Source organism: Brassica napus, chromosome C9, assembly GCF_020379485.1.
Source record: "Brassica napus cultivar Da-Ae chromosome C9, Da-Ae, whole genome shotgun sequence".
NCBI classification, from domain to species: domain Eukaryota; kingdom Viridiplantae; phylum Streptophyta; class Magnoliopsida; order Brassicales; family Brassicaceae; genus Brassica; species Brassica napus.
The window spans coordinates 41481164-41507628 of record NC_063452.1 but is presented as its reverse complement, the minus strand read 5'-3'; the positions used below and the strand labels follow the sequence as shown (position 1 = coordinate 41507628).

General features: G+C 37.9%; 6 protein-coding genes across 8 annotated transcripts; 3 read left to right on the top strand and 3 right to left on the bottom strand.

Annotated features, from left to right (window-relative positions):
- Positions 1–76: 76 nt before the first annotated feature.
- Positions 77–1402, bottom strand: LOC106413157 (phytolongin Phyl2.2). Its single transcript, XM_013854006.3, has one exon. The coding sequence runs from the start codon at positions 1207–1209 to the stop codon at positions 406–408; it is 804 nt and encodes a 267-aa protein (XP_013709460.1). The 5' UTR covers positions 1210–1402; the 3' UTR covers positions 77–405.
- Positions 1403–1567: 165 nt separating this feature from the next.
- Positions 1568–3021, top strand: BNAC09G29040D. The gene is made up of 4 exons (XM_013854065.3): positions 1568–1928; positions 2272–2410; positions 2500–2585; positions 2679–3021. The coding sequence occupies exons 1-4, from the start codon at positions 1662–1664 to the stop codon at positions 2844–2846; spliced, it is 660 nt and encodes a 219-aa protein (XP_013709519.1). The 5' UTR covers positions 1568–1661; the 3' UTR covers positions 2847–3021.
- A 326-nt stretch (positions 3022–3347) lies between these two features.
- BNAC09G29030D lies at positions 3348–4540 on the bottom strand. 2 transcript variants are annotated; one of them, XM_048768678.1, is made up of 2 exons: positions 4046–4540; positions 3348–3593 (listed from the first exon to the last, which is right to left on the bottom strand). In XM_048768678.1, exons 1-2 carry the CDS (start codon positions 4429–4431, stop codon positions 3569–3571), a joined length of 411 nt encoding a protein of 136 aa, XP_048624635.1. In that variant the 5' UTR covers positions 4432–4540; the 3' UTR covers positions 3348–3568. The 2 variants fall into 2 exon arrangements, with proteins under 2 accessions (XP_048624635.1, XP_013709592.1); XM_013854138.3 differs by having other exon boundaries at positions 3348–3576; positions 4046–4537.
- Positions 4523–8055, top strand: BNAC09G29020D. The gene is made up of 3 exons (XM_013853866.3): positions 4523–6825; positions 6959–7150; positions 7232–8055. Exons 1-3 carry the CDS (start codon positions 4730–4732, stop codon positions 7779–7781), a joined length of 2838 nt encoding a protein of 945 aa, XP_013709320.1. The 5' UTR covers positions 4523–4729; the 3' UTR covers positions 7782–8055.
- Positions 8056–9259: 1204 nt separating this feature from the next.
- Positions 9260–12303, bottom strand: LOC106412919 (plastidial pyruvate kinase 2). Of its 2 annotated transcripts, XM_013853812.3 has the most exons (12): positions 11919–12303; positions 11536–11823; positions 11282–11447; positions 11057–11191; positions 10861–10971; positions 10685–10773; positions 10497–10559; positions 10236–10411; positions 10056–10161; positions 9836–9984; positions 9635–9743; positions 9260–9522 (listed from the first exon to the last, which is right to left on the bottom strand). In XM_013853812.3, the coding sequence occupies exons 1-12, from the start codon at positions 12162–12164 to the stop codon at positions 9415–9417; spliced, it is 1746 nt and encodes a 581-aa protein (XP_013709266.1). In that variant the 5' UTR covers positions 12165–12303; the 3' UTR covers positions 9260–9414. The 2 variants fall into 2 exon arrangements, with proteins under 2 accessions (XP_013709266.1, XP_048624634.1); XM_048768677.1 differs by lacking the exon at positions 11536–11823 and having other exon boundaries at positions 11919–12290.
- A 194-nt stretch (positions 12304–12497) lies between these two features.
- On the top strand, positions 12498–18375 carry LOC106412787 (protein timeless homolog). Its single transcript, XM_013853701.3, has 18 exons — positions 12498–12755; positions 12845–12997; positions 13066–13228; positions 13305–13611; positions 13703–13843; positions 13920–14106; positions 14192–14322; positions 14429–14644; positions 14876–15042; positions 15320–15398; positions 15506–15988; positions 16077–16447; positions 16550–16657; positions 16868–17083; positions 17173–17241; positions 17336–17551; positions 17645–17731; positions 17846–18375. Exons 1-18 carry the CDS (start codon positions 12611–12613, stop codon positions 18132–18134), a joined length of 3528 nt encoding a protein of 1175 aa, XP_013709155.1. The 5' UTR covers positions 12498–12610; the 3' UTR covers positions 18135–18375.
- The last annotated feature ends 8090 nt before the right edge of the window (positions 18376–26465 follow it).

Below are 26465 nucleotides of genomic sequence, written 5' to 3'. Positions count from 1 at the left end.
TTATTGTGCGACCCATGTTCAATAATCACAGCACACAAGTTATGGGAGTATACATCAAAAGAGAAAAAAAGAGATATACAATAATACAACACACATGTTGCTTGTGAATGATAACTTTCAAAGTACAATGAACATATCACTAACATGTAAAGCCAGGACTCAACTTACCTAAGTTTCATCCTGGAAACAACACTTTGTTGTGATTTTAAAAAATAACAAAACAAAAAAATGACAAAGGAGAGGGAAAAAAAAGATCAGACTTTTTGATCCAGAAAAACGAATACCTATATGCACTTAGGCTCAGGAGGAAAAAAGAAGAAGAATGAACTGATAGTGATCAAATGCTGAAGCAGCTTGAGAACAAAATGAATATGAAGAAGTACAGACCGAGACTGGTTGATTACTTTACCCATTGACGCATTGGAACCCTTCACAAACCCAAAGCCAGATTCCGAAGAGAAGAGCACAGATGCAGAAATCGAAGATCAACACAAACCACACATGTTTCTTCCACATCTGTTTCGCCTTTTGCCTGTGATGATGATGATCTGTTAACAAACCATTTCTCAGTTCCTTGCGTGACACTCCACCGTTCCCGTTCCCACACAAATCCACCTTCCTCTCCGACGTCTCCTTGATCATGCCAACGTCACCGGAATCTTCCGTATGCAATCTCTTATTCTTCTTCTTCAAGGCCTTCAATTGCTTCCCCAGAAGCGGCATCAGCGACGCTCTCCTCCCTTTAGATGAATCAATGCTAGGGTTACGACTATCCCTGGCCACGCTCCTCGGAGATCCAACCAAATCCATGTCCAGCTCCAAATCCACATCAACACCACCAACGATCTCCGCGAAAACTGGATCCATCTTAGCTTGGAGACAACGAGGAGAAGGATTGGTCAACGTCTCCCCTCCTCTGACCAGATCTTCGACAGCTGATCTCAACCGGTTCAATAACCAGAAGGATTCCGGTTTCTCCATCGCTTCGTCGAGGATCGCGAAATACACGAAGGATTCTTCGTCGATTGAGAATGTGTAGGTCTTCTTGCCAACGGTGTGAGAGAAGATTGAATGGTGCGGAGGCGTGTTCTCGATGCATCGCAAAGCTACGTCTTCGATTCCTGCCTCTTCCTCTGACGCGAACTCGGCGAGGACGACGGTTCCTTTTGCGATGCAAGTATAGGATAATAGGCTTGGATTCGAAATCATCCTCGATGGAATCGCAACAAAAGGATAATTAATGTTGCGAGATATCGATCGAATATGAGAGATTAGATGATTTTGGTTTTCTGCTGATTCTCTCTCTATCAACTGTTTTTGGAGAAAGACGAAGCAGCGACAACGATAGGTTCTGAATAGAATATACAGTGTGACTCACTCATCTCACTTCGTCTTCGTGAAAGTGAAACCACCATTTGATATTTACAAGAACACCCTCAACTTTTCACGGCTCTGTTTCTACGTGGATTGTCACGTGATAAAATTACTTACTATTTTTGGATCGGGTTACTTGACCCTGCTCATATCCGACGATCCAAGAGACTCTTTAAAGGCCGGCCGAAACGAAGCCCATTTCTTGCATGCTACTACTGTTCGCGCGTGATTTTCACTCCGAGATCTTGTAGAGCGCGTGAGAAACGAATACCATCTCGATCAAAAAGATGGATCAACCCGACCCGGGAAATGCGTCTGGCCTGATTCTCTCCGTCACCGAACCGCTGCGATCTTTTCTCGCGTCGGCCTGCGATGATCGTCGTCTCTCCGACGAACTCAGAGATATCGCTTCGGATCTGCGGTCGAGGAACACCGTCCCTTACAAATTGCTGCGCGCTATATGGACCGGATCCGATCCCTCGACCAGACCGGATTTGTTGGGACTTTTCTCCGGCTCCGGTTTCGTATTCACCAGTCCCAAACCCAGGGAAAAGGTATGTGAAGTTCGAATGTTACGTGGAATCCGATTTCGATTGATCTTTCTGGGGATTTCGTATTCCCATCCGTGTTCGATTGTAGAATCAGGCTCATTCATATTAAATTTTAGGGGCCAACAACGCGAATGATTCATGGAACATTTCTAGTTATCATTTGTGAAGATGGGCACGATTGTGTTTTTGCTTGAATCCATTTTTGTTTTGGTTAATGGGAATAATCGAGGCGAGGAAGTAATTCATTATATATATATATATATATATATATATATATCTTCTGCACGTCTTACCATTTCTTTGTGAATTTGATGTTTAATTTGATTTGATTCGTTGCTCCTGGTAGAGTGAAGAACTGAAACTGAGACTGCTTAAGCTGAGGGAAATAGCAGAGAGGAAGGAATACGCTGAGCTTGTTAAAGATATAACACCTAGGAAACAAGTTGAAGAGCCTTTCTCTTCTTACAAAGACCAGCTCGGTTTTGGTAAACCCATTTCACTCCCTTCTCCTTGATAACTTTTCTTTGGAATAGTATTTACACATTACGTCACTGATGAATTTCGTTTTTGATAGGTTTACACGTTGGTCTTACAATGTTCACTGGGTATTTGGTTGGATACGCTTCCTTCAGAGCTTTATTCAACCGCAACCCCGCTCTCGTAATTGTTTTCTTTGTGCTCTCTTTTTCTTTCTTGAAACCTATCATATGGTTAAAGTGTGATTTTTGAATCATTGCGTGTTTCGGGTTTCAGAGTGCTGCTGGTGGGATACTTGGGTTAGTTTTGGCGATGCTTGTGGAAACACTTCTGTTTATAATCAAAACATCTAAAGATGATCAGATTCAGAGCTCTAACTCATCATCATCATCATCCTCATCCTCAAATTCGTCATTCACTCCCACTATTAAGAAGAATCAATAGAACTTTTTGATTTTTGCCTTCTCGTTTCAGTTCTACTGAGAAAGATATTTGTAGAGGTTTAAGCTTCGAATCCACATAGTAACCCAATTTTGGGAAATTTTAGTCCAAAACACACGATTTTAAAGTTGTCAAAATACATATGAAGTTTTTTTTTTATCTTATGAAATTTTATATCTTTTATATGTTTAAACAATTGAAGCAAAGCTTTTGTGAAATTTAGTTGTACTTTCTCAGCTTCACAAAGGGTATCTTTACAAGTCAAAATGGTTCTCTACGGTCTCTGATAATTGCTTAGAAGCGGTCTGTATGGACATATGTACATACACATTCTGGAGGAGACTCTTTGCTCAAAAATGATTATATATACACATTGTAGAGGAGCTCCTCGCTCAGAAATGATAATACGGATCAACAGATATTCTTTTAAGGTGTGCACATTGGTTCTCCAAATGCAAATGCATACGAACTTTTACATTCACATGTCAAGTTATGAATCGTGAATAAAAAAAAGTTTTAATTTTATTTCTTTTATTTATCAAAGAAGCAAATTCATCAGCATAAAAACTAATGGAGTAACATAAGTATAGGTTTAAGAAGAAAGATGTTCAACGAACTCTTTATTCGTCAAGGTCCTCCGAGTATGGCGTTCTCAGTATCTTCTCTGCTCAATGCATAGCTAAACCTTCTTTCCATGTCTCTCTCTAGATTTCCCGGCCCGCTTTTCAAGTACCTGTGTTACAAATCAATCTGCGTAACTCCCAACTTGGTGGATTAAACACACACTCTCAAAGGGAATGTCAATGTCTAGACTTATTTGGTTTGATCAATTGAGTTGCACACGTTCATATTTAGCTTTCCAAATCTCAATTCCAGTAAACGAAAACATTCAAAGCTCGTGCTAAGATATAGCCTAGATCGAACCAACAGCATATTACTGATACTCACAAGCAAGAACCATGGCTTCCACAGTACTAGCACCGAACAAGGATTCAATACATGCACTTGCGAAGTACTAAACTTGACAACATTATCCAGAGTCAGTATCCTCCTCGTCTTTTAAAGACACTACTTTAATGTCAAAACAACACATTCACATTCACATTCACATTCACATTCACATTCACATTCACATTCACATTCACATTCACAGACTATTAAAAAAAAATAGAAATTTTTACGAACTCAATAAGACTCTGTACCTTATGCAGAGATCAGTGACGTCAAGAGATAACTGAGCGTGCCAATCAGGTTTCTGAATCAACCAAACAGCTCTATCGTCTTTGCTCTGGTAAAACCCTAACTTCCTCAGCCACGCCTCGATGCACGGCAAGCTATGCGAATACAGTGGCTTGTTCTTCTCCGGTAGCTTCTTCAGCCACTCGTCCTCCGTATCGGATATCTCCTCCGCTTCCGAAGATTTCGCAGAAACTAGGGTTAGGGTCTTCCTTCGAATTGGGGAAGAAGAAGCGAAACTACGCCATCTGTGCGTAAACGAGGCATTCGAGCTCGAAATGTGAAGGTTTGCTTGTGCACATGGTAATAGAACACCGGATGGTACGAACTTGAACGCAGAGACGCAGTTCATGATAAGAAAATTCACCGAGAAAACTGCTATTTTCCCGGACAATCAATCGAGAAGAATCTGAAAATTTGAAGCAAGTCGATGAACTTGTTCTCGTTCTATCTTTGGGGACGGACGATAGTGTTGTATAGAACTTGCCACGTCAGCAGATTGAATTTTCCCTTTACTGGTGGGCTTAATAAAATTAAGGCCCAACAATTCTGTCAATTTTGGCAACATGATTTTCCCGCCAAAACGATAAACCTCTCTCCTCTCTTCTTCAACCCCAAATCTAAAATCCGATCTCTCTGTTTCAATTTCAATGGCTGGAGATCTGTTATACGCCAAAACGCAGCGTATCATCCTCCTCATAGATCTCAATCCGCTTCTACTCTCACCCGATTCGAATCAATACCTAGCCGTCGTAATCTCCGCTGCCGAGAAGCTCCTCTCGTTTCCTCCTCTCTCCGCTTCTCTCTTCTCTTTCAAGTTCTTCATCTCTTCTTTATCTTCTCTCTTATCCTCCTCGAAGCTCTCTGCACTCTCAATTCCATCTTCCAAACTCTCGTTTGACCTCCCTACCCCTACACTCGTCTCTCTCAGACGCGCCATCGACGCCGTTAAGCGATGCGAACTCCGATCGCCTTCCACGTCAACATCGCCTCGTGGGGTCAATGTCGCGGCGTCTTTGCGACAGATCGTTTACGATTACGCTTGGGAGCCTGTGGTTCGAGGTTTGATTCCTGGATTTACGGATGGTGGAGGAGTCGATGTCGTTAGGTCGAATCTAGTCGTGATGTTTTCCCCAATTTCTAGGGATTTGAAATGGGTTTCTGAGTTTCTTGATGTTAAGAGTAACGATGAGTGTTTGCACGAGTTGAGTTTGTTCAAGTCAAAGTTTGGGGAGGTTTTTGATTGTGTGAACGACTTGTTTGACGATAGAGATATTCACTTGAGCTGGATTGATGTTAGCTTTGGTGAAAGACGCGAACTAGGATTGAAGTCTGAGTTTTTCGATAGTGGAGTTAGAGGATTTGGTTGGGGACATTGCTCTACGGATTCGTTGGTTTATGGTTCTTTAATCGTTCCCTTTGGACTGATATACCCAACACTCGGTGTTTCGCCAATGCTATCTACTAGCCACAAGTTTACTGTTCAGGCCAGTCTCGAGATTGCTGATATTGATGGTAAGCCAATGGAATGCAAGTGCGGCGAGCTAGAGTTTTCTTCTTCTGAAATATCTAGTGGGAAGAGGTGTGATGAGTTCATCAACTTGGGTAGTGCATCTGAGGAACCTTGTTCAGAATCTCTAATTGGAGAGTTCTGCAATGGAGTCACCAAAGTCAGTATTAAAGCCTTGAGGATGTGTGATGATTTTGTCGAACTTGAGGGCTATACTTGTGATTCTTTTGTTGTTCATCAAGTCTCCCAGGAATCAGACAAAAAGCAGGAGCAGGAGAGTGGATTCTGGGCTGATCGGGTTCTTCAGATACTAGAGAAGGAGACGGGTGAGAAAGTAGCGAAGAAGTCATCGCCCATTTGGCAGATCTTATTAAGTTATCTCTACAGGGAAGGTTACTCAGCTTTGGTATCTCTTACGAATAGAAAAGGTGGTTCTCGGACAGGAATCCTCAAGCCCTTCACTTTCTCCTCGGCTTTAATCTGTGTTTTTGACAGTGAAGTCTCTCCTCAAACTGTGGATCATGAAGATAGCAGTAAGAAAGTTAGTTGTAGCGAAAATAAAAGAAAACCAAGCAAAAAGATTCTGAATTCATTTCATGACATTTGCTGGGAGGAGTTCTGCAGATCAGTGAAAGGTTATGGTCAAATAGATATAGAGGATGCATATTTTTCCAAGTTAAGCAACTCGAAGAAATTTAAGTTTCTGAAATGTTGGATGAAACAGACTAGGAAACCCAGAGGTTGCAGTTTGTCGATGGGTAGTAATTGCGATGCACAGGAGGATGTGCAAGCAGATCCAGATGACAAAAATCATAACTCATCCGAAGGGATAGAAAAGACTACCTCCTTACCTGTATCTGAGGAGGACATTGCTTTAAGTGGAAATCGTATATCCGTAAGGCAGGAGAATGATATATCTGTTATAGCATCAGAGTCATCGGATATTTTCTTTGCTAGTCTTCCTAGTAAAATTAAGCAAGGGATCGAGTCTGAGGAAATAGACTTGGCAGCTCTGGCCGAGCGCCTGGTCAAGTCCTGTCTCCTCCATTCTTCCCAAAGACTTGAGAAGGATTTTAGCTGTGAGAGTGGAAGCCTCTTGTTGGTGACTGAGGAGCTAACCAAGATGTTACTGAAAGAACCGAAAGATTTAGTTGCCAAGTTTAAGAAGAAACATTTATCATCCACGGCAAGCGAGCAAAAGTCTGATGAAGCTTCACCCAGTAGCATCATTAGAGAGTATCCTTTTTGCTTTGTTTGGTTATACTACGCACTAATTCTTATGCTTTAATCTTGTGCCATTTACTGATGCTTTCTTTATGTTATCTATTCTGTTGGCACTATTGTTTTGTTTTCTTTGATTTGCTATAAGATACGAGCTGCAGATTCTATTCCGAATGGAGATTTTAAAATCAGAGATAGGTTTGGGAAGTGAGGAGTCTGTGACTCAGAAGTTTGCAAAACAGATTTGCATGCTTCTTGAGGCCATCCAGTGCAAGTTAGACGGTGGATTCTTTAGTGATTGGAGCCTTGATAAGTATGTGGACAAAATTATTAAAGATAGGTATGTACAATCCCATTCTCAGAAAGTATAGAAGTTTTTGAATGTTTATTTATGCTAATGCCATTGACTTGCCCTTCTCAGGTATCAACATATTCTTGGAGAAGCTGTCAGCATAATTTATACAGAGATGGATCTGCTTATGTTCAGTGACGAGGATCTTGAAGATAGTTTCATGAACAATGAAGACAGTAGTCAATCAGGGAGAGATAACATTCATAGCAATATCAAGAGTCATCATCGTGGCCAGAGACGTAAAGATGTTCCCGGTTCGAGTAAGAAGAACTATTTGAAGAAAGAGACCAGGGAGTGCAGAGAAGCTAAGAAAGTGGTTGAAGCACAAGAAAGGAGGGAGAGGGCAAGAAGATTCTCGAGTTTCACAAGTTGGATGCCTGATCTTTGTAGAGTTTGGGCACCGAAACAAGCGAAGAACTCTAGAGACAAAGCGGATCAGCAAAAGAGAATGGCCAAAAGGAAGAAAGAAGAAAGGTCAGTGGAATATGACAGAGTCTGTGAGACACCAGTGACGACAACAGATAACAAACGAACACGAACTGATGAGAAAGATGAACACGAGGGTGGGTCTTTGCCTCGTAGTTCAGTACCAAAGGCTTTGTTTCAAGATGATTCTTAGGTAAACTCTTTCCCCTTTGTAATCTTAAAGACTTTAAACTGGAAGTAAGGACTACATTGAAGTTCCACTGATAATGAAATGGAAGCTTGAATTAAAAGGGGAAATGGGAATATGGAATGATGATCATTAAGAAATGGGATTGAGCAGAGTTGTTGTATATGTTAGAAATTTGTGTAGTAAACAGGACCAAATAATCCAAATCTGTAATATAGATAGAATCATTGTAATTGAATTAAAGAAATCTTGTCAATGTAGTAGACTGTTGTTAGCAGAAGTTTGCATAATTTGTGTTTCTATATTTTTTCTTAACAAAATAATTTTGAGATTAAAAAGCTTCTGATAGACCTTGATTTTCAGTCATAGAAGATGGAGCTAGAATACTTTGATTTTTTTTTATATTAAATCTCCAGTTAATCGTATTAATTGATTTAAATTGCCAAGACCAGAAGTTTGCATATCAAGAATTTTACATGGCAAATTTCCATCCCAAAAACCGTTTGCCTATTTTTAATTTCATCCTTATACTTATTTTGTCTTCATTTTCGGGAAAATTGACTTTTTAACCCTGAACTTTCAAAAATAAGCCAAAAAATCTTGAACTCTGAAATAGGCCATTTAAATTATGAACTCTTAGTCAAACGCAAAAAAACCATAAACTATCGTTGACCAAGCCTTTTAACTCCATAATTAACCATCCGTTAATTAATAGCTACCAGACGTTAAGTGTTTAAATTTCGTCGTTTTGACAAAGCCCTTTTGAGTGTTTATGAGTTTATTTCTATATGAACTTGGGCTTCTTCCTCAGCATTTCCCCCTCATAATTTGTTTGGTGTTTATCAGGTGGTCTATTTCCGATTCGGGTGTATGTTATTTTGTTCTTCTTCCACTGCGCTCAACAATATTCAATTGATTTTCATTGTCTGTATGATAGTGTGTATGTGTGTGTTCCATGGATATGTTCCACGGTTCATGATGCTAGAGAAAGATATGAAGAAGTAGATGAGTTAGAGAGATGTTTGAGATTGAGCTCTGTGTTTTGTGAAGAGAGAAATAGATGAAAAATTAGAGATTTGAGGGAGATGAATTAGGGATTTTTGGGTCTAGAGTAGGGTTATTTCGTTTTGTCAAAATGACAACGGTTAGACATTTAACGTCTGTTAGCTATTAATTAACGGCTGATTAATTATGGAGTTAAATGGGCTTGGTCAACGATAGTTCATGTTTTTTTCGTGTTTGACTAAGAGTTCATGATTTAAATGACGTATTTTGGAGTTCATGGTTTTTTTTGGCTTATTTTTTAAAGTTTAGGATTAAAAAGTCAATTTTCCCCTAATTTTCTGATCTTTAATAGTCCTTACACACTTGGTTGCATCTTCAAATTTACAATAAAACAATATAGGTTTGTATTTAGACGTTTCTAAAACATTTATTACTCATCTAAATTAAAATCTTCCCATAAATGTCTGCCAGAAACACAATCATGGTAAAGCAAACTGAATAAGAAACAGTAAACAGAAAGTTTTAGAGTACACAATACAAGGACGTGCAAAGAAAATTAACCGCAAACCAGTTTCACAGAAAAATTAAAAGAACACTCTGACCAGGTGAAACATTGAGACGCCTTAAGAGGCTTTTACACCTTGCGGACTTGAATGTTATGAGTCGATTGAGATCTCCAGATTGGTTGTGACCCGCTCTGCACAATCGCTATTTCCTCTCCCTTCTTCACCATTCCTTGTTTCTGTTTATCCACAGGTTACCAAACTTTTATACCCACAACCACACAACGTCTACCGAGTTTAATCTAGTTATTTAACACTGAGTTTCTTTCTAAGGGACTCTTTTGAATTTACCAGTAGTGTAGCCAAAGCATTAGCGAAAGTCTCTTCTGCATCATCTGAGAACTCCATATATATGGGACATACACCTTGATACAACGCTAATCTTTGCTGTATTTTTTTCCTGCGGAAGCAAAAACCTCTCTAACCATGAGTTCTTAAATTTACCAGATGCCACAGTCATTTGATCTGGAAGAATAAACATGGAATACTCACTCGTTCGTGAAAGCATAGATAGTGCCGGAAGGGCGATAGTGACTTAGTAGTATGGCCATGAAACCACTTCTTGTGAAGACAACAGTTGAAGTTCCAAGTGTGTTTGACATCATGGTTGCATGGTATGCAAACATCTCACTCATATGGTTCTGTTAACATTTTTCTTGTGAGTAAAGCAAGACTCACCCCTAGATATAAATACTCAAATGGTGCGGCTTACCTTAAAGGCTTGGCCAAGATTAGCTGGCATTTCACTACTAGTAGTAATGGTGGCTTCTGTTCGCAGTGCAACAGTGTGCATCACTCCAGCAGCTTTCAACGGGAATCTAGTACCAAGCAAAGTTCAGTTTCGTGTATATAATAAACCTTCAATACTTACCAAAAAGAATCAGCAGCTTACTTTCCGTGGGCAGTTTCTCCTGAAAGCATGACTGCATCAGCACCTTCTCTAACAGCAATAGCAATGTCAGAAACCTCCGCCCGGGTTGGAGTTGGATGAACTATCATACTCTCAAGCATGTTAGTCGCAACGATAACAGCTTTTCCCATGCTACGGCATAGGTTAATGATCTTTCCCTGTAATACCAACACCATAATTTTTAAACGCAAGAAAAAGTTTGTCCGTTTTCTGGTTTATCTGAAATGAGAAGCAAGAGCTAACCTGAAGAATGGGTACTTCTTCAATAGGAAGCTCTGCACCAAGATCACCTCTTGCAACCATTGCCTGTGGAAGAAGAAGAACACAAATCCCATTAAGCAGCACATTCTATATATTCAGTTTCATATTACAATCTCTAATCTGTTGTTGTTAAAAGAGGAAGAACAAACAAGGTTGATGCGAAAGATTACCCCATCTGATGCGGTGATAATGGAATTCAAGTTAGGGATGGAGTCTGCGCTCTCAATTTTTACTATCACGTGAATATCAGCACCACAACCTGCCAAATATTTGTAACCAAAAAGATCAAAAAAAAAAAAAAGAGAAGTATCATAGGCAAAGTATTCAGTTAAGACATGATCAGTACCTTTAAGGTAATTCTTGAGTTCATGTACCACTTGTGCATCTTTGACAAAAGAAACTGCATAAAAGTCAACTTTGTTCTCCACTCCGAACTTAATATCCTCCCAATCCTTCTCTGAAGTTGAAAATAATTACAACAAAGGAAGCATCAGAGTAACATCATTCATACTTAAATAAGAGGGTGTGACAGAAGGTCGAACCAGTGATTGAAGGTAAGGTTGCACTCTTCCCTCGGACATTCAAGTGTCTCCTTGACTTAAGTTCTCCACCATCAACAACTTCACATTTGACAGAGTCTTTAGTCTTAGACTTCACCGTAAACGACATCATACCACCTATAAAACAGCGGAACAAAACCCATCATTAAAAATAACTGAAACAAAGCAATATTCATTTTCACCAACCAAGTAATGAGATGAACATACCATCAACAAGGAGCATGTCTCCCGCTTCAACATCGTTGACAAAATCATCATAGTTAACACTCACACAAGTTGGTGTGCTGACTCCTCTCTCAATTGTAAAAGTAAACTCTTGACCGGGGTCTAACATAATCGGTTGTGGTAAATCTCCACTCCTAACTTCTGGACCCTAATAACACATAAAAAGAACCTGTCAAAGTAAACAGAGAAATGACTGCAAAGACAAAACTCTTGAAACAAAAGAAAAAAAAACGAACCTTGGTATCAAGCATGATAGCAATAGTGTTGTCCTTAGACTGTGCGTTGTACTCTTTCACCAAATCAATAACCTTCTTATGAGAAGCATGATCCCCATGAGACATGTTCATCCGTGCAACATTCATCCCTGCTTCCGCCAGTTTCCATATCATTTCTCTTGTGTTTGTTGAAGGACCAACTGTGCAGACAATCTTTGTCTTCCTCCTCGCTGTCGGCTTGGACCAGATCCCTACAGATGTGTCACTGAACTTCTGCATTTCCATCAACCGCTCAAATTGCTCCTCCCTCTAAAAATCCACAAAAATACAAGAAAAAGAGATCAACTTTATAGATTGAAACTTCTCATTAAACCCTAAAACATAGATTATATAAGGTTACATACGTTAGGCACGTCTTCGGGAGACACTGGAACCACTTCAGTCTCCACACGAGCGGAGGATCTCACACTAGTATCAACCACTCTTCTGCTTTTCAGAGAGACTCTTCCGCTCCTCTTCGCTTCGTTTCCCAGAACCTTCACCGCGAAACTTGCCGGCTTCAAGAACTTGTCGGATCTCGTAGACAGAGATCCACCGTTGGGGGCCAACATTGAGCCTTGAATCGACCTAGTAGCAACCACCTGAGCCATTACCGAAGGATCAAGGAACTCTAAGACGTTGCAGGAGAAGGAAGGAGGGAGAGAGGTCGAAAAGCTTAGATTTATCGGCGGAACTTACAAAGTGGAAAAGCTTAGAGAGTGTCGGAAGAGTGACAAATCATATAAAGTAGGTTTGAAAAATCAAACAAGGAAACGACACGAACGGATTTAAAACGACGACGTACTGGTTCGATTACATTTCGGCCGTTTAAGTCCATGGGCTTATATTTGTAGCCCATTAACTTTCATACAGCCCGTTCAAACATGTGGGCTTCGGTGTGTTGATGATAGGAAAATGGCGGGAAAATGTGTGAAACAATACGCGCCACCACAAGAGCCCTAAATCACTGAGACTAGTCAGAAGCTGCTCGGTGTTTGTGTGTTCGCTATAGTCTCTGGTTGATTCCATAGAGCGATTTGATTTCTGTCGGGAGAAAATGGATACGGAGGAGAGAACCTCTACCAAAACGAAGAAGAAGATGGATCTGGAGGGTTTATCAGTCATCTGCAGCGATCTCGGCGAACCCGAGGAAGACGGAGAGGGAAGAAGAATCGGGTACTCCAAAAGCGACTACTGTCTCGGTAACCCACTCTTACTTTTCTTTCCTCGCCAATGAATCTGATTTGAGCTCTATGAGTTTTAATTTTGAATAATGTTCTACTGGCGCTAGATAATCTGAAAGACTTGCTGAGGTTTCTGCGACGGGACGATCCTCAGAGCAGGGACGTTTTCAAGCAGGTCTGTGCGTGGAATATAGTCTCCAAAGATTTGATTCCGATCATAGAGCATTACCAAGACGAACATAGCTTAGTTCTAAACGCAGGTACTGTTCTTCTTCTGCTTCGTTTTGATTTAATTTTCTTAAATGGTTATTGTAATTTGATTGTTCAGTTAAGGTGTTGGTGTTTCTCACAATGCCGGTAGAGTCTGATTCAGATGATGTTCCTCAGCAAATTGAGTATCTATGGGGTTTGAAGTCTGCCTTTACTGTAAGCAACAACATCGTTGCAGTGGTTGTGTCTTTGTTAGAAACTCCTTTAGAGAACTTAGAATTGTAAGTGTTCTTGTTACTAATCCAACTTATTGCGTTGACTACTTGCTGTGTGGTGCTCATCTTTATGCTCTTCCAGAGACGATTTCAACGAGGAAGATTGGAAATTGGTTCAGCTTGTGCTCACTCTGTTCAGGAATCTACTGGCTATCCATGATATTTCGCCGCTTCAGAAGGCTGGAGAATCCACTTGTTACTTTTTGTCGCTAAGGGATCAGTTTCTTGAGCTCCTGTCCCGTGAGAACGTCATGGATATATTTATTGTACTCACTCAGACTATCGAGTGCAACAACTTGTTGAGACATGACAACCTGCTTCTGTTGGAGATCTATCACTATATTCTCTTGGGTCAAGATATGGAGCTCATTGCACTGGCTCCTGAGAAGGTCGGTCTTTCAACTGGATCTATATGGTTCCCAGGATTGAAACGAGTTTCTTTTGGTATTGATGCTGTCGTCGATCATTTTGTTTTGACAGTTGGATCAAGGGAAAAAGGCTGCTGTGGAAAGTTTGAAGAAGTTAATGGAGGCGGAGGAAGCCAAAAGAAAGCTTGCAAGACTCAACAATGCAAATCAGCGTCATTCACAATTTGGTGGGACATTCACCCGAGTTACCATGGTATTGTTCCTCGCGATGGTTCTTAAAAGTTTGCTGTAAGTTGTGTGTTATCTGAATAATATTTTTTTTTTGGTAGGGTGGTACTAAAGCTGTACTGACGGGAATACCTTCTAATGAGGAAAGCACATTACTAAAGCCTCACATAAGTGGTGGAGCCAGAGAGAAGATTGTCTGGGAACATGGATCAATTCCCGTGACAAATGACAATGTTTTGAAGTTGCTGCATGATTTCATCAACCAGTTTATGTCAGGAGGATATAATGGTATGTGACACAATAGAGAAACAACCTTTGTGTTTATACTTGGTTTTAAGTACCTTCATACTGATGCCAGTGTACCATCTCTTAGTTTTGATGCAGTCGGTATGTGAAGATATAGAAAAGGAGCATCCTTCCGTTCAGAATAGCGACATCGTTACATTCTTCCAGGTTGCTCAGGCAGTCACTTCTTTTCAGTTTCACAAGTCTCTGGCTTCCACTGTGAGTAATTGAACTACGTTGGTTTTGTCTCACTTTGATTTGTCTAAGTTTTCCGCATTTAATTTTCCCTGATAGTTGTTTATAAAATGCTTATTATCTTTTTCAGCCAGCAAGGGATACCGAAGAAACTCCTGAACTTTTTACCAATCAGAATACCGGAGGAAACTTTTCTAAGAGTGACATTTGCGCGCCGATTGCAGCAACAATCAATGACAGAATGTTTTCGCTTGTCATTTCAAAATGGCGCACTGCATTTGATGGTCTGAAGGAAACTAAAGATTTTAAGTTTCTATCTGCAGCAGGCTCTCTAGTAAAAATTATGGTATGAAAATATGCATGATCTCTTTCTGGTTAAAACCATAATGTTGCTTCTGGATGTCTATTTATTTTCCTAAACGGTTTCTGTAGCTCAATGTTTTTGTAGATATATGCATATGTATGAGCGGTTTACCAATAGGAGACGTTAAAAGTTATTGTTGACTTTTTCTGCATTTTATTCAGCAATTAGCAGCAGAGACTCATGTTCTTCATTGTTTACTTGTCTTTTTTGCAGCTTTGCTTGTTAGATCTGGTTATTAAATTGCGACCTGAAGACTCTAGAGAAGCTTTTACTGTTCGCATCTTGCTTTATAAGTTGTTTTACGACCAAACTGATCAAGGGATGTGTCAGTTCATCCTGAATCTGGTGAGAAGTTTTGACACGCACAAGCAACCTAAAAGGTTTGGCCTCAGCTTCTGTTTCTTCTTATTCCAGAATCTTGAGGGCATGCTTTATCTTGCACCATCAGTGATTTGTCAATTCTTGTAGTGTGATTTATACAATCGGTGAATCTGGGAACATATACATCTTCGTGACAGCATGCATGCTTTCTTGTTTGACTTGTTAAATGTTTTGATAGAAAAGTTCATTTTTATATTTTGCCTTGTGTGATGGTCCCTGACGATTACCTAACTTGTAAAATTAACTTGCTTGACATCACCGTTGTTTTTTTGCCAGTGAACTTGGAGATCTGGTGGAAAGCATCCATATAATAGTAGGCCTTATGGAAAACCTTCAAGGGCGTGGAACTTTGAGGGTATGTTACTGATTGGATATAGAACTCTGATTAGATGATATACAAAGCTTAATTACAAGGTGTATTTATGCAAAGTTTCAACCAAATGTCTGTTTTTAATGCCCCAGGTTTCTAAAAAATCAAGAAAGGCAAGAAAGAAGAAACCCATGGGAAATAAGGAGGCCACATTGCATGAACCGTCTGAAAATCATCCAAGTACATCAAACCAAGATAGCACCGCCAAAACCATACCGGTAGTTGATTCTACAGTTCCTATTGAGGATGGACCTCCCAACAATCCAGGGGATTCAAACCTAGGGACTGAAGCTGATGAAACTCCACAAACGCACGGCCCTAAATCAAATCATGTGGTCGATGATATGTCTTGCGGTACTGACGATTCTTCTGATGGAGAAGACCAAACTGCAACAGATGAAGTCGATTTTAAGGTTTCCACATTTATTTCTGCTTTTGCAAACAACAGCATCATTCAAAACATATGCTGGTTGCTTAAGTTTTACAGAAGCAACACAAAACAGACGAATCACCACGTAATAAGCATTTTGCGGAGGATTACAGAAGACCTGGAACTGTCTCCCATGTTGTATCAGGTTAGTGTATTAAATCACACCCCAAATTGTAAGTTTCTTTTTATTACTTTGCAGCTTCCTCACTGTTTTATTGTGTTATTTTTTTCAGCTGTCACTGCTTATAACGTTCCATAAGATCCTTGATGAGCAGAAAGCTTGTCCTAGTAAAGACTATGAAAACATAGTTACCTTCCTGACAGATCTGGTTAGAAATATGTTGAAGAAAATGAAGTCACAGCCTCTTCTTTTTGTGGAAATTCTCTTCCCAAAGAGTCGCAAAGAATGCCATTACATAAATGCCGAATATATGTTGCATGAACTTGGCCATCTAAGAAAACAAATGGGAAATCAAGAAAAGGCCTCAGGAACTCAAGAAAATGTTTCGTCATCGGACAAAGGGTGGGCCCGCAGAAACATAGCAGATGCTCTTGGGGATGATGAAGCTGACGTTGTGATATCTTATGATCAAGGGTTTCAAAAGTAAGAAAACTTCCCCTTGGGATACTACTTTATATACCTCTTGTTAGCTGAAGAAACTGTTCATTTCTATTTGTCAAAGTTTGCGATTTTTGCTTGCTGCAGTGAGGACGATCACATTGTCGAAAATGAATCTGCAGGACCATCTAAAAGAAAGAGAAGACTTGTTCTTGATGCTGACATGGAGACAAAAATTAGAGATCTATACGAAAGGTATGTTTTGTTCGATGTGTAGAGTTAGTTACTGAAGCAAATAACACAAATCACTGTGTGGAGTTTCTGCTATTTCGCGCTTTGAAATATAAGTATTGATCCATGGGATTTCATAAGGGGACTGGAAGTAGTAAAACTCAAAATTTTACATGTGAGCCATGGTAGTTCAGAGTTTATTCAATTGGTTGATTAAAATAAAAGTCTTTGCAGGTTCAAAGATGATAAAGATTGCAGCAGGCTTATTGCCGAAACTTTGGATCCTGATGGTGGAATATCTGCTGCGCAAGTAACCAACAAGCTTAAACAGCTAGGTCTAGAAACAAGGAAAAGACTTCGGCGTGGTACGAACTCTATGGAAGCAAGTAAAGGCAGTAATGGAAATGATGATCCAGATCACGTAGAGGCAGCATCAGATCAGAAACCTTCGTGAGTATCTCCTAAAAGTTAACAGAATTTCCAAACCCTAATACATTATTTTTCTCTTTAATGACTTTTATCTTCTGTTTTTGAAACAGAGACAGCAGAAAAAGAGTGAGTTCCTTTAGCAAAGAACAAGAAACACTTATTAAGGAATTATACGAGAAGTGAGTGGTCAAACTTCGCCTCCTCTGCATAAACTCTCTATGTGCAACAGGTTTATTGACTCCTTTTTTTTCCCAAATATTTGTCTATGTGCAGATTTAAGAACGAAAGGCGCTGCTGTTATTTAATTGCCAATGAATTGGGGTCTGAGAACACATATACCACTGGCCAAGTTTCACGTAAATTAAAGCAACTTGGGCTGCGTCTCCCTCGTGGTAAGAAGTCAGAAGCTGGCATGAAGCTGCAAGATGACCATGATGACTCTTCAGCTGATGAATCCGATAACGAAACCTTACTAGCATTCAAGAAAAGGTAACTATATGTTATAACAAGATGACTCTCATGAAGATTGAACTTGGGTCTTTTGAACGATGCAAATTAACACTTGTGAGTTGTCTTTTGTAGGAAGAGCATGACAAGACGAAAACTTGAGAAGCACACAAGACCAAGCAATGAGATTTCTCCAGAAGGTTCTGAAGACAAAACAGAGAGGTAACAGTACCCACTTGTTTTGTCTGTTATCTGGTTTATTGACAAAATTAACGTCTGAGATTGATTGATCTCGAGAGATGTCTCATAATTAAACTCGAGTCTTTTTGTGAATAGGAATGAAACAAGTCCAGATGTGATTGCCACTAGCAAAGAAGAGGACAGTGGTCACGACTATATCACCGGGAAAAGTAGAGAATCAGATACATATGTTCACATCAGCGAGAATGGTCCATCTGCTTCATCTCCAGAAGATCAAAATCTTTTTTCAGATCATGAGCTGGAGGATGATGAGTTAGCAGATTCCGGTGATGACTCTGAAGCTGGTGGTGCTTCACTGACTCAAAGTCCGCTTAGCAGAAGGAAATTGAAGATGGTACTTGATCTGGACGACGAGGATGATTGAAGATGACAAGGCTCATCCATATCCTTGTTATTTTGATCGACTCCATCTCAAAAATACGAGAGAGAGAGAGAGGAGGGGGACAATTTCCATTTTGTTTACGGAATATTTCAAAGCCATGTATATGCTATACATGATCACCTTATTATTAAAAGAGAAGCATTTTAAAAAAAGCCTTGATTTTATGTATCATTAACAAGTTTGTAGTTATGTTTATGTGTCAACACCAAGACATTTCACACTACATTTTAAACAGCCTTTTATTTATTAGAAAAATTACAACATATGCCATCATCCATCTATTCAATATATCATTTATCAAAATATATTAGTTTAAATGTATTCCCATATTAGATTCCTAACTGGTAATACATATAGAAACCAACTAATAAATCGTGTATGAAATTTCTCATTTTTTAAATAACATGTGTGTAAGTTTCGTTTGCAAAATGCAATAATTTTGTAAGTATAAAATTACACAAATTATATAAGTTTCATTTTTTGCATTTTATTCACTGTTTTCCTGTAAAAAACATTTTGTATATATATTTCATCCCGAGCATGTCTCGGGTCACTACCTAATTTTTATTATTAGGGACACGAGCATTCTTCTACTTTGGCAAGAAAAGATCTTATGGATTTCTCTTGATTTGAAAGTATGATGTGATCCCTGTCGAAAGCTATTAGAACATAACAATGACACGAGATTTTCTTTGAGTGGTTATGTCTACCTCTTCTTCTTGTTTTCAGTACTTTAAATAGGAAAACTTGCAAGAACTAATTTGAGATGATGGATCCCTTAATAGTAAGGACATGAAAGAACATCTTTATTGGTGGGATGAAGAGAGAGGGAGAAAGAGTCCCTTGTCTTGCTTTTTTTTTTTTTTTTTGGTCATTGAAGAGTAAGGGACAGCCTTTAATTAAGGGCTTTTCCCTTCTCTTTCTTCCTCGGTTCCCACCCTTTCTCCTAAAGGATGCCTTAAGGGACTGCCAATACAGATGCCCTGAAAGAACATGAGTTACTATGTCCTTTCTAGGAAACAAAGCATGACTCGACTCATTTCTCGAAATAACGATAGATAAAAGCGGATCAAATGCTAGCATGGGACCACATGGACTCCAAAAAATCTAATATGAATTCATTGTTTTATGATATTTTTTTTTAATTATAGGAAAACTTGCAAGAACTAATTTGAGATGATGGATCCCTTAATAGTAAGGACATGAAAGAACATGAGTTACTATGTCCTTTCTAGGAAACAAAGCATGACTCGACTCATTTCTCGAAATAACGATAGATAAAAGCGGATCAAATGCTAGCATGGGACCACATGGACTCCAAAAAATCTAATATGAATTCATTGTTTTATGATATTTTTTTTTAATTAAATCTAATACAAAAATTGGTAAAATGTTTTTTATACTTAACATTTTTAACTTATTTATCAACCCAACCACCTAAATTCGGATCCAAAGCCATATACCCAAAATCCGGCCCAAATCCATTTAATCTTTTAAATATTTAAACTTTTTTAGTAATTATACTAGTTGTACAGTTGTACTACTTGTACCGTTGTACTAGTTGTACCGTTGTACTAGTTATGCAACTTTATTACTTATACAAGTAATACTAGTTGTACAGTTGACATGTGAAGTAGAACTTCACAGTCCGGTGGACAAAAGTGGCAGAAAAAATCTGAACGAGACTTCACCAAAGTTGGCGTGTCTAAGACTAGACTGTAGAGCTGCCGCCTTCGAGACCACCAATGGAGGTATCCCAGAGTCACAAAATGCAAGCTTTGAAAAGAAGGTTCGGCTCTGAAACCTCAGCCACCACAATTATTATTCGTTGTGTAGTATGTGAAACTTATCTACCACAACTATTATTCATTGTACTAGTTGTAAAATTTAGTATGGAATTATTTGTTTTAGTAGTTGTACTAGTTACATTAGTTATACTATTTTCAAAAAAATGCATTAACTTATGTTCTCTCGAAACTTTAAGAACAGCTACGGAGCCGGAAAATGTTCCAGTAAAGGAGGATTCAAAAGAGCATATTGTAAATGATGATATAAAAGCCATGACAATGTTGTATTTTCTCTGCAAATGAGTGGTATAAGTAGTATTACTAGTTTAATTATATTAATATTAGTTTCACTGGTACAACTGGTTTAACTATGATAATATATAGTAGTATAACAGTCTAAGTACGACAATACTTGAGTTGTTTTAATATTAGACGGTAGACTTCTCGCTTCCATAGCACGAGAATAATTTTTGTTTCTTGTACCATGCCGAGAAGGAGGTCGAGAATAATAAATGAATGATACAGTTATCATGTTTAAAACATAATACACAACTAAAACGTGATAAACAATTCAAACGTAATAACACATAGTTGTATCAATTTTTAAATTAAATTGTACAATTGTGTATAAATTTATACCATGTTTGGGTTGTACAATTTTGCACGTAGTTGTATTTAGGCAGTGAAACTGTCGAATATAGTTGTACCCCACTAGAAATAATATGTATGAGTTGTACCTATCTGATATTACATATTATGGAATCATTGATTTTGTTAAAATGCATTCAATGTATGTTTTTCTAAAACATATTGGACAAGTAACAAACCTTTAAATTATAAGGGATAACATGAAGACTTATGTGATAGTGTAATAATTGTCAAAAAAATATTTTTTAAAATATAAAATAGTTAGAAGAGACCATTTTAAACACCTACCAATTTGGCCACCGAATCATTAATTTGGTTAAAATTCATTCGGTGTATGTTTTTAAAAAATATAGTGGACAAACAAGTAAACAAACCTTTAAAGTATAAAGTAAACATTAATTGCCAAAAAAAAAAAACAAAACAAAAATTAAAATAGTTATAAACACACACCAATTTGGTCAATTGATTGTTTTCTTTGTATGGAAAATCAAATGGAAATTTAAAATTTCTATAAAGAAGAAATCGAACCAGTAGTACTAGTATTACATGTATGGTATATAATATGAAGTTGTACTAGTTAAACCAATATTACATGTCTAGTATATGAGTTATATGTTTAATTATATGAGTTGTACTAGTTGTACCATCTTCTATAACCCACTACTTTAGCAATTTCATGATTTAACTTATATTAGCATCATATTAAACTCTTAAAAACTTTCATTACACTAACATTAATTTAAAACGTGATGCACATTTAAAACAATAATGATTAAATAACAACATAGTTATACTAGTTTTTGAGTTGTACCAGTTTGTGCATAGCTGTACGTTGGCAATCAAATCGTAAAATATTGATTGTACCACATAATAAATATAGTTACCTCACTATTACCACTTATTTATGTTTATATGCATGTGCCCGATTACAATGAAATCATCAATTTCGTAAAAATACATATTTTATGTATGTTTTCCAAAAATTATGTGGACAAACAAGTTAACAAACCTTAAGAGTATTAAGATAAATGATGGAAACTTATGTGATGGTGTAATAATGTAAAAACAAACAAAACAAAAAATCATGAAAAATAATAAGAAACATATCTTAGCACTTACCAATTTGGGCATTTGATTATTTTTTCATATGGAATACCTAATGGAATATATATAAGTTTCAGAAACTGAATAATTATACCAGTAATACAAGTATCACTTTTCTGGTACATAAAACATAGTTGTACCAGTTATACAAGTATAACATGTATGGTTTGATATATAGTTCGACCCGTTGTTTATATGTTTAGCTTAACGAGTTGTATCAATCTATGTCTAACATACTTTAGAATCATCAAATTTGTAAAAAATACGATGTATGTTTTCCAAAATAATGTGGCTAGCAAAATAAGAGAAACCTTAAAATTATAAGATATATTATGTAAACTTATAAGGTAGTGTAATAATTGCAAAAAAAAATTATGAAACCTTAATAAAATTAGGACTTATAGAACTTTAACCAAATTAATGGAAAACTGTAGTGACTGTTATAAACCAAGTGGTGATCGACCCATATCAGACCCAAACCGTCCGGCCCATCAGCTATCCATCCGGCCCATTCGCTAATGACTTAGGCGAATGAGAGTTTACATTTATCTATACTTGATGTTTATCCTTTTCCATATGTATTTAGGATAAGTACTATTTCCTATTCCTATTAGGAATAGGATTTCCTTTTCTCTTATGACAGTCTAAATAAGACGGTCTAATACTTGTATAAATATAGACCTCTGGTCATGAGTAATAATAAGCTTACATAGCATCTCTTTTATAACACGTTATCAGCACGATAACCTCTAACCCTAAGCCCCCACGAAATTCCTTAAACTCAGCCGAATATCACAAAACCCTAATTCCGGCGGAACTTCAAAGAGATCGTTCTCCCAAACCGCGAGGACCCAGACGACAAGCAATATATCAAATTGAAGCTCTCGCCGAGACGAATCAGATGCTGCAAACCGCTTGTCGATCCGATCACTGACGCGCCGTCATGCTCTGCTACAGTACGCGTCGCCGATTTGCTTTGGAACCCTAATCGTTTTCCTAACCCAAATCCGAGCACTCTCTCTCTTGAAGTTAGCTCTTTCTAGACGTGATCAAGTAAACCAGACGTTCTCCTTCTTCCCTGTTCGTGATCCGACCAAGCAAGCAGCCCGTCTGTGACCCGACTCGAAGAACGATCAGCTCGCGGCCTCCTTCTCTCTTTGGTGGTCCAAATCTACACTCCATAAGTTTCTAAAGGTAAAACTCGAAACTTAAAAGAACCTACACTGAATTTGGTTGATTGATAAAGATCTGAACCATTAAAATTTGAAGAACCCTAATCTAGGATAATAGAAACCCTAACATATAGAACTAAGTTTTGGTTAGATTGTTTTCCTGTTAAGTTGATAGATCAATGGCTGTTAGGGTTGCTAGAACATTGATTGATCAGTAAGGGCATTGAAACCCTAAATCTAAATTATATGATCCGTTTCCTTTATGATGTTTTGAAAATCTGAAATATCAAAAACCTAAATTGATCAGACTGTTTTGATTGATTGATTTTGATGTATCTGAGGTTTAGGTTGCTAGATTAAAACCTTGAATTATCTTTGATGATTGTTTGAGTAAATAGAACTGTTTAGAATCGAATTTGATCTTAAAATTGTTAAATTGCTGAAAACCCTAATTTTCCTTTTTGCATAAATCGATTGATAAACAAGTTTTCATATTGTGATTAATTGTTTGAATATCGAATGAACTGATTAGGAAAATTGCTAGTTTTGATTAAAACCATAATCTGTCCAGAATTGTGAATTTCCTTTTAGCTAAAAGTAGAAAATTTCCCTTTTCCTGAAATTTCATTTTCTACTTGCTGGAAATTTTCTTTTTACTGTTAGGATTGCTAGAGAATTGCTAAAATTGACTGATTGATCTGATTTAATTCTTTTGTAAAGCTTGATATTGATAAAATCAAACCGAAAAATGGGCCTTGAAACCCTAATATGATCTGATGATACTTGCATTATTATTCTAATTGCTTGATCATACTAAATGTTTTAAGAAAAGTAAAACATAAGAATTATTGACCTGGTCTAACATTGATTAAAAATCAGCCTGAATATGATTGTTGTTATGATTGATGCTTTGATTGCATTCAGATATAAAATCCGACCTCTAGGGTTGTTGCATCACAGTTTTGTAAGGCCGTGTGGCCTAAAGCATCATATAGACCTTGCATACTTGTTTTTCTCGCATCATGGTCGAGTAGTTAATTGTTTGGTCGAGAGACTTGTGAAACTGTATGCATTGATTTTATTGACTCGGTTGCATCTTGAACTGATTAATAATATGTTTCAGATGTCGAAATTTGAGCCTTCGGATTATGCTGCCCTAAATCTCTCTGGAGATAATTATCTAGAATGGGTAATGAACACTTCAGTTGCCCTGAAGTCTAGAGGACTCGGGAAATGTATCATTGATGGCAATAATGCAATTGAAAGTGAAAAGCATAGAGCCATAACAATTATGCGCTATCATCTCACTGAGGATCTGAGAGATCAGTACTTAAATATTGAGGATCCTTGTGACCTTTGGACAAAACTAAATTCCAGATACTCAATGGCATTATGGCGAAAAGCCATGAATGAATGGAAGATTCTCAGGTTCCAGGATTTTGAATCCGTGGACGAATATAATTCTGCTCTGATGAAAATCGCCTATAGTCTTGAACTATGTGGTGAAGTGGTAACAAATGAGGATTTACTATATAAAACCTATTCCACATTCCATCCAAAGGATCTGTTGTTATCACATAAGGCTAAGGGTTTCACCACCTATAATGACCTATTGTCATGCCTATTGGCAACTGAGCAAAGAGAGCAGAAAGTTATAGATACCATTAGCAGATTTGAAAAACTTCAGAAAAGATACATTGAGCAACGAAACAGTGAGATGAGACCTCCTGAAGCCAATGAGGCTAAAAATGATAAGGAGGAATCCAAGGAAGCCGTGTGGAAATATATGGATTGTGAGGCCGGCTTATACATTGACTAAAGAAACGAGATTTCGACATTCTGATTTTATGTTTTATGTTTTGCTTTGATTTGCTTGTCATTTACAATTTTATAGCAATAATAAGAGTTGTTTTTAGTTATCATGTTTGATTTGCTTGATGATTTCTTGATTGATAAATGACAATGAAAACTTAATAAAAGGATAGTCAGTCTATTATAGACCACGGCATTGCCTAAAGGGGCACAAATTTATTCACCCAATAAAAGACCCATTGAGTTATAAAGACTTGAGCATGAATGGTTTCCACATTGAACCAATGGGCAAAGGAAACAAAAGTTCCTTTCAGATTATAAGAAAATCGCCTAAGGCCTTATAAGAAAGTGGTCAAGACTATACCTACATACTCTACTGATCTAGACTATGCCAAGGATCAGTATGATAAAGGCAAAAGCCATGGTAACCTGTATACCCACGAAATTTTATACACTTTATGGCATGACTGGATTAGCCATCCAGGTCTTTAAAAATTGATGCACATATTGCAAAAGGCACAAAGAGTTATCCCATAAAATCTCACGTTGTGTAACATGTACACAAGGGAAACTCATTAGGCTCTATTGTCCCAAGTACCACGTGATTATAGTATGTCCATGAGGGGGAGTGAGGACAAACTGTGATCCATGAACATACTACAAATCCGTGTGACATGGTCTATGACCATAGTAAGACTTGGCCGAATTCTTTATACTACAAAGGCCACTACCTAATGCTTGGGGACACAAGGATTTACATGTGTAAGGTTAATATGCATCAGGCCATATAAGTGAGCATAGATAATCCCATCTCAGAATGAATACGGGTCATAAACCAGACATATACCATCCTAAGAGATTTTGAATAAACCACCACATACATATGTGCCGTCTAGGATGGAACCTCAGAAGAGGATGAGAAAAAGATTGGGAATATATGTTGGATAGGAACATGTCTTTCTCCCACGTTTTTTAAGAGACCTTGTGCCAAATATGGGTGATCAAATTATGGCCAGGTACACGGATCGCATGACTGATGAATCCGACTATCCAACATCAGGGGGAGAAAGAAATAAGCTGGTAAAAGAGAATAAGAGAAATAGAATGGTATTTACCATCATTGTCTTGGCAAGATCCTCGGACTAGAAAATATGATTTAAGACGTCCAAAGAATGTGATCAAATGATACAAAAGCTAGCAGAACTAGATGCCAGACACATTGACCCGAAAAGAAAAGAATGACTAAGTCATACCAGCTTAGCACCACGAATTTGATGTCCTAAGAGACACAATCAAGTTGCTACAGTGTCTATACAAGATAGACCAATAAGTTCCAAAAGATAAGAAACCTCGGAAAGAAATGAAAGGTGCATAGAATGATACAAATCCGAGTTCAAAGGAAACCAGTCCAGATAGAGAGATAAGGCTGGCCAGCTAAACATCTAAGGTACCAAACCATGTAGTTTGGGACGCCAAACTGCAAGGTAGTAAAGGTCCTGGATAATAAGATCTCAAATCTATTAGATCATGTCTGGAACACTATGGAACTACATAAGAGTGTTAACACCAATGATGTATTTACATATAAGAGAGCTCATAAAAGAAAGTAGCACTTGAGTTTAAAGATATAAAGCGAGGATCATGAACCCACGTAAGAGTACTCATAAAGAATAAAGATCAGATTAAAAGAAAACGTGAGGTTTAAAGAGTTTAAAGAAGAGATGGGCGTATTGGCCAAATATATAGAAACGCCATCTGATGATATAGACCAGTGGATAAATGGGTCTTGT

Bases quoted from the DNA above. Each gene is read 5' to 3' on its own strand.
- LOC106413157 (XM_013854006.3), bottom strand. From the start codon at position 1,209: ATGATTTCGAATCCAAGCCTATTATCCTATACTTGCATCGCAAAAGGA.
- BNAC09G29040D (XM_013854065.3), top strand. From the start codon at position 1,662: ATGGATCAACCCGACCCGGGAAATGCGTCTGGCCTGATTCTCTCCGTC. The intron at 1,929-2,271 runs GTATGTGAAGTT...TGCTCCTGGTAG, and splicing joins GTCCCAAACCCAGGGAAAAG to AGTGAAGAACTGAAACTGAG. The intron at 2,586-2,678 runs GTAATTGTTTTC...TTCGGGTTTCAG, and splicing joins TCAACCGCAACCCCGCTCTC to AGTGCTGCTGGTGGGATACT.
- BNAC09G29030D (XM_013854138.3), bottom strand. From the start codon at position 4,431: ATGAACTGCGTCTCTGCGTTCAAGTTCGTACCATCCGGTGTTCTATTA. The intron at 3,577-4,045 runs GTACAGAGTCTT...TTTGTAACACAG, and splicing joins GTCACTGATCTCTGCATAAG to GTACTTGAAAAGCGGGCCGG.
- BNAC09G29020D (XM_013853866.3), top strand. From the start codon at position 4,730: ATGGCTGGAGATCTGTTATACGCCAAAACGCAGCGTATCATCCTCCTC. The intron at 6,826-6,958 runs GTATCCTTTTTG...ATTTGCTATAAG, and splicing joins CCCAGTAGCATCATTAGAGA to ATACGAGCTGCAGATTCTAT. The intron at 7,151-7,231 runs GTATGTACAATC...TGCCCTTCTCAG, and splicing joins GACAAAATTATTAAAGATAG to GTATCAACATATTCTTGGAG.
- LOC106412919 (XM_013853812.3), bottom strand. From the start codon at position 12,164: ATGGCTCAGGTGGTTGCTACTAGGTCGATTCAAGGCTCAATGTTGGCC. The intron at 10,774-10,860 runs GTACTGATCATG...AATATTTGGCAG, and splicing joins ACTCAAGAATTACCTTAAAG to GTTGTGGTGCTGATATTCAC. The intron at 9,523-9,634 runs GTAAATTCAAAA...GTGGATAAACAG, and splicing joins ATGCTTTGGCTACACTACTG to AAACAAGGAATGGTGAAGAA.
- LOC106412787 (XM_013853701.3), top strand. From the start codon at position 12,611: ATGGATACGGAGGAGAGAACCTCTACCAAAACGAAGAAGAAGATGGAT. The intron at 12,998-13,065 runs GTACTGTTCTTC...TTGATTGTTCAG, and splicing joins TAGCTTAGTTCTAAACGCAG to TTAAGGTGTTGGTGTTTCTC. The intron at 17,552-17,644 runs GTAACTATATGT...TGTCTTTTGTAG, and splicing joins TTACTAGCATTCAAGAAAAG to GAAGAGCATGACAAGACGAA.